Here is a 6,000-nt window from a genome sequence, read left to right as displayed (position 1 = left end):
CACTCACCTTTCATACATAACCGATATATTTATTTATATAGCCATGTGTTCAATTTTATTGCTAAAAAAAAAAAAGCAAAAACAAACCCTTTCCATCTTTTTTTCTTTGTGTTTAAGGTTTCATCAAAAATACTATCATGCTGTGTGGCTTTCTGGAACCTGAGTATGTGTCTTCGACATTCTGTCTGGAAGATCATGCCCATGATGTCTGAGGCTGTAGTTCAGGTCTTTGCTGTGGACTTAGATTTCCTTCTGGAAACATATCACAACATACCTTATTACATGGGTCAATCATGTGGGTTGTGCCTTACGTGTTCACCACGTACATGGCACATCTCTGGGGAGTTTGGTACATTGGACCGGATAATTAGATCAGAAGCTGCTATCAAGCTAATTTTTTTTTTATTTGAAACAAGAAACCAATTTCTGCTCAAAAGAGGGGAATGTGTAAGATGCCTGGGGGAAATGGTGTAAAACAAAATGTGTGAGGTACCATCCCTGTAGGTATAAAGCAAATGGGATTTTGTTTGCAGGGTTGAAGGAGAGTAAGTCTGATTGGGTAGGCAGAAGGTGATCACAGAAGAAAGTGAAAGCCAACATCTTTTTCAAGGTCAAGGTAGAGCCTGAAGGGAGCTGACTTTAATCTCATCTTCCCAATATTAAGCCCTTAACTTCTCTGTCTAAAAGTGTGATGTCCTACTACTTTAAGGAAACATTTAAAAATTCACAGGTAAAATATTATTTTTGGTACCAAACAAACAACTTAAAGCACTAAAGCAAACCTCTGCTTCCCCTACAAACACCAGTTAGTTATTTCTCTTTGTTCTATATTCTTATGTTTGCAGGGACAAATGTGCAAACATTTTCACAACTAATATTAAAAACATATTGCATTTATAGATTTTTTTTAATGTTGCACAAACATTAAAATTGGTCTTAATCTACAAGTATGTATCAAAGCATTCTGAAATAAAATCTAATGCTATTCCTTTGCACTTGAATTATATGCTGTGAGTACCAGGCTGGACTTATTAAGAATGCCTTCGATGCAGAGAATGCTCTGAAGAAATACTTTAATATTAGAAATCTGGATTTGTATTTTTTTAAACGATGCATCTAAATTAAAGTTCTAATGCATTTATTTCTTAATGTTCAGGAACATCTAAAACCGGAACAATTTAGTTAAAAAACAAGGCAAGTTTTAGGTTTAAAAAAAAAGCCCTATGTGAATAATTTTCTTTCCTTCCTTTTAAATCGTCCCTTCTATAGAACCGATTCACTGAACGTAGCCCAACATTTCTAAGGGAAAAACTGATTCAGACGATACAGAAAAACATGGGCTTAGTTTCATTTACCGTGGCTTTTGATTTGTTTTCAGCTCTAAATTTAGCAAAAATCCCTTATGAAAGATGGGGTGCATAAGTGTAATGCCGAAATCTTTTACTATTTGAGTAATGAAAGAAACCTTTCTTTGCTACAGAACTGGTCCTCTCCACCAACCAGAGTCTGACTGTTTACAAGACAAACACTTCTATTTGATCCAGACATTCACAACTCTTATGAGCCATCTTTTTATTTATCGTGGATATCAATTAGCCTGAGTCATGAAGCCCGACCGCATTAAGGGCGACACGTGATCCAATCACTATTTTTAAAAGTCCACGTATTTCAAACTCCTTTCTCCAGCCATTACTGTTTTCTTCCCCTTTGAGGACCTGGCCTCCGCAGTGTTTGTTCGTTAGATGGCAGTCCCGGGGAAGCCTCAGGGAAACCTCTCCTCTGGCACATTCGAGAAAACCACCGAGGATACTTGGGCTGGTGCTAGTTTCAAGTCACTTACGGATCAAATGAAGCTAGAGGGACGCGGAGGGGAGGGGGGATATTAGAGGCAGGTGCGGGTGGGTTTCTGCAGTGGCCACCGATCCCTGGTGACCGCGGCTACACATTCTTAAGATTAGGACCTGAGCCAGACGACGTTGTCCGGGTTAGGGTCCCCGTCCGCAATCCCCATCCTGGGAACCCCCCGGACACGCCCCCCAGCTGCGGGTTCCCGCAGCCCGACACGCGCTGCGGTCCTTCTCCGCAGCTGCCCACGTGGTGGAGCACCGACCAGCACGATGCGGTGGAGCGCCCTCAGGGCGGGAGAGGAATGGGGCTGGGAGGCTCCGCCAGCACGACCCAGCCGAGTCGGTCCCCGACTCGGGGCCCCCACATTTCCTCCCCCGGAGGGAGGGAGGCGACATTCCCCGGGCCAGCCCTCCCGGGCTGCCGCCGCGCCCTCTGGCGGCCGCCGCGGAGACGCGTCTTGGGCACGAGGGGCCGCCTGTCTGGGTCCACTTTCCAGGGCTCGGGACCCGCGGTGGAATCGCGGTGCTTCGAGAACAGAGGCATGCGGACCGCACCCTGTCCGCTCTCTGTCAGCGCGTAAGCACCGGAATACCCAAGGAGCACCGCCACGGGCGCCCAAGCTTGGCGTGGAAAGTGCCTTGCGTAGCAGCAGTCTTCAGGGGTCCCCTTTCCCCCAGGTGTGCCCCTCCCGCCGCGTCCGGGCTTTCCACCACGCTGCGAAAAAATGCGGCATGCATGCACTTATTTATTTATTTTGCAACAGCTGCAAGAAACAATGAAGCTTTTTCACGGAGCGGGCCAGCGCGCTCACCAGCCGCGCTGTTGTTGTTTTCAATGAAGCTCCGGGGCCGCACTCCCCGCCCACCGCGCCCGCAGCCCGCCCGCCCTGCCGCCGCCCCCTTGGCCACCGAGTCCCGCCGGCGCCCGGGGCATTGTTTTTTGGAGTCCTGCGGGTGGGGAGGGTGCGGACAGGGCCGGCCGGCGCAGTGCGGGTGGGGGCGGAAGCGTGGGCGCGCGCGTGGCTCAGTGTGCGCGCGGGGGCCGGCGCGGGTGGAGGCGCGGGGGGCGGTGCCTCCTGGGCCCGGCTCCCCACGCCCGCGCTCCGCTCCGCACGTCCCTGCGATCCCGAACTCCGGCTCTTGGCGACTGCCGAGTCGGGGCCCGGCCCTCGGCGCGCCGGGACTGCGGCTGTAGCCGCTTGGAGTGTGCGCGCGGGCACGTGTGCGCGGCCCCGAGAGCGCGCGCGTAGAGCCCCCAGTGTGTGGCGGCGGCGGCGCGGTGAGGCTGAGGTTCTTGTTTACCAGCATTAACTCCGCTGAGCGGAAAAAAAAGGAGGAGGGGGGAACCGAGGAGGAGCGAGCGCACCGGGCGAACTCGAGAGAGGCGAGCGACAGGGAAGCCGCCAGCGAGCCTATCCCGGCGCGCCCGGCGCTCGCAGACCCTCGGCCCCGCTCCTTGGACCCTCCACGCCTCTCCCGTGCCTGCAAGAGCTCCACGGCACGCGGCGTGCTCGGCTTTGACCTTCAGCTAGCCGGAGCCCCCGCGCACGGAGTCGGCGGCGGGCGGGGGCCGACGCGGGGTGGCGGGAGCGCTGAGCGCTGCGCGGCCGCCGCTTTGTGTGTGTCCTGGATTTGGATTTGGGAAGGAGCTCGCGGCGGCGGCGCTGAGGGAGGAGGCGGCGGCGAGCGGAGCCCAGAGGAGGAGGAGGAGCCGGAGGAGGGGGAACCGCTCATTCATTTCCACTCAGCATTTCTGCCCCTCGCCGGCCTCGCCCGCGCCCGGGACTTCGGACCAGTCTCGCCAACTGCGTCGGGCTCTCCCGCCGCGTAGGCTCGGGTGGTCGTTGCCTTCGGGGATCGGGGGCGTTTGTCCCCGCCTGCGGCGATTTGGGCTTTGCTCCTCTTTCTGTACAGTTTTCCTCCCTCTTCTGCATCTCTGGGTTTGCAAATGGAGGCCGACGACACCGACAGCCCGCCCCGGCGCGCCCCGGCTTCCCTACTCCGCCGCCCCGTGGGCCGCTGCTGCCGGCGCTGAGGGGCCGCCCCGCGCCACCCTCCCCGTCCACGCCGCTTTCCGAGGATCGTCGCTTGCGCTCTTGTTTTTGGACGAGAGTGAGGACTGAGTTGAAGACTTTTTTCTTTTTTTTTTTTTCTTTTCTTCTTTTTTTTTCTTTTTTTTGAGAAAAGGGAATTTCGTCCCAAATAAAAGGAATGAAGTCTGGCTCCGGAGGAGGGTCCCCGACCTCGCTGTGGGGGCTCGTGTTTCTCTCCGCCGCGCTCTCGCTCTGGCCGACGAGTGGAGAAAGTGAGTATTTGCCCGCCGCCCGCGGCCACTGCGGGAACTTTTCCTCCGAGGGGCTGCGCCCTGTTTGGGAAAACCCAGTTGCCACGGGCGCAGCTGTCGGACTCCGGGGCTCGGGAGCGGAGGGTGGGGCTCTCCCGGAAGGCCGGAGCGGATCGGGGCCCGAGTTCACGGTTCAGGAGCTCCAAGAGCCTGAGTTCAGCGCATCTGCGCGCGGGAAGGGCCTCGGGGCTTTCTCTTTCGCTGTCCCAGGAGCGCTGTCCCGCACGCGGCCTGGTGGGTGGGCAGTGCCTCCTCCCTAGCGGGTCAGGGGCAGCCTACTCCTGGGTACTTGGTGGGGAAGTTGGCATCTGGGTGGCTCCGGGAGCCCCGCTGCCCTCGTCTCCCCCCTCCGGGGCGCGCCACTTGGCACCCCAGCGCCCATCCAGCGCTGCGCACCATGACAGCACCCTTGGAGGCTCCACGGGTGTGTGCTAGGGTAGACTGACCTAGTACTTCGTGTTGGCGAGCCAGAGCCTTCTGCCCCTCGGGGTGCAAGTTGTCCTTGAGGGGGAGGTACGGGATGGGGAAGCCTCGCGGCCCCAGGACACGTTTCCAAACATCACCGCGCGGCCTTATATCACCCAACTTGTTGGGCCCATCAGGCCCCTCTGGTTCTTGGCCTTTCGCATCTCTGGAACCTGTAGGTGTCTAGTCCCCACCTCTCCCAAGGCTTGGTAACTTGGGCTTCCCGGTGTGGCCTTGGGGTGCGGGGTGTGCTCCCCAGCTTCCCCTAAGGAAGTGTGAGCTTAAAACTTTCATCAGACTCCGTGTGTGTGTGTGTGTGGGGGGGCTTGGATGATACCCAGCTTAGAGGTTCCTTGGGCTCTCAGTTTCTACCTCGCTCTGGACACTTTTCCCCAGAAGTGTCTTAGTAAGAGGAGTTAGAGACATCCACCCATGTGCAGAGTCGACGTGCATTTCCACACACACGTGCTCTCCGCGCGGATTTAGGTGCATCCACAGCCATACGACCACGAGGGGACAACTGGACTGGCGAGAGATGTCGTGTGCGGTGGCTTGAGCTGCGACAGGATCTGTAGTATGGTAGTGGACCGGTAGGGAACGCGGAGCCCTGGCCTTGGTTTTGTTGTGCCCAAAGTTGTGTTGCATTGCCAACCCCCGCCCCCCCCCCCCGCCCCGCACTTCCTTTGTACATACTTAATAAGCAGTATCGCTCCATGCTCGCTATCGCTTGCAATCTGATAGCTTTTGTTTTGGTGGTGTCGGGTAGGAGTAGGTGGTGGTGGGGGGTGTCTCTGGGAATGAGAACTCTCCACAGTGTATGGGGGCAGCAGGAGGAGGAGGGGGTTTTGTTCTCGAGAAAAACAGTGGCATACTGGTACTTCAGAGATGGTAGAGTAATTTGAACGCGATTAAAAGTTTAAATGCAGTCTCTTGAGTTGGGGCTGGGGAAGTGAGGGCGTGCGGATGAGTAATGTTTGCAGAATGTATGCAGGTGGTGCCTATTAACTTCGAAAAAATCACGACCTAGCCTTGAGGAGTTAGCGAGGGGGAAACGATGGAGGCTGCGCGGGCCGTGCGGCCCCACTACTGCCGTAGTTCACAAAGGCTGTTTCTATAAACAAACCCTGAGCCTCTTTTAAGAAACATCTACGATGGAGTCCGAGCAGGTCTTTAAAGAACTGTAGCTGTAGTAAGCCTAGTGTAAGGCGCAGACTAAGGCCGACCCCACAAATCGGGCTCTCCTGTTCTTTGTTTTCCAAACTTTGAGCACACTGGATTGGGCGGTGTTTGGGGGCAGGGAAGATTTCTAGCCTTTAAGGACTAAATATGGTTTAGAAGACAGTA

General features: G+C 55.4%; 1 protein-coding gene across 1 annotated transcript in view; it reads left to right on the top strand.

Moving 5' to 3' along the window:
* Nucleotides 1–4,026: 4,026 nt before the first annotated feature.
* The window catches only part of LOC116893254 (insulin-like growth factor 1 receptor), a 55,808-nt gene continuing 53,834 nt past the window's right edge, over nt 4,027–6,000 (top strand). The window contains exon 1 of the mRNA XM_032895115.1: nt 4,027–4,152. Within this exon, the coding sequence (XP_032751006.1) occupies nt 4,059–4,152 (94 nt within the window). The 5' untranslated portion in view covers nt 4,027–4,058. The remainder of the gene's footprint in view (nt 4,153–6,000) is intronic.

Source organism: Rattus rattus, chromosome 2 (genome assembly GCF_011064425.1).
Source record: "Rattus rattus isolate New Zealand chromosome 2, Rrattus_CSIRO_v1, whole genome shotgun sequence".
NCBI lineage: Eukaryota > Metazoa > Chordata > Mammalia > Rodentia > Muridae > Rattus > Rattus rattus.
The sequence above is the reverse complement of the archived record's forward strand: the minus strand, read 5'-3'. Positions and strand labels throughout refer to the sequence as shown.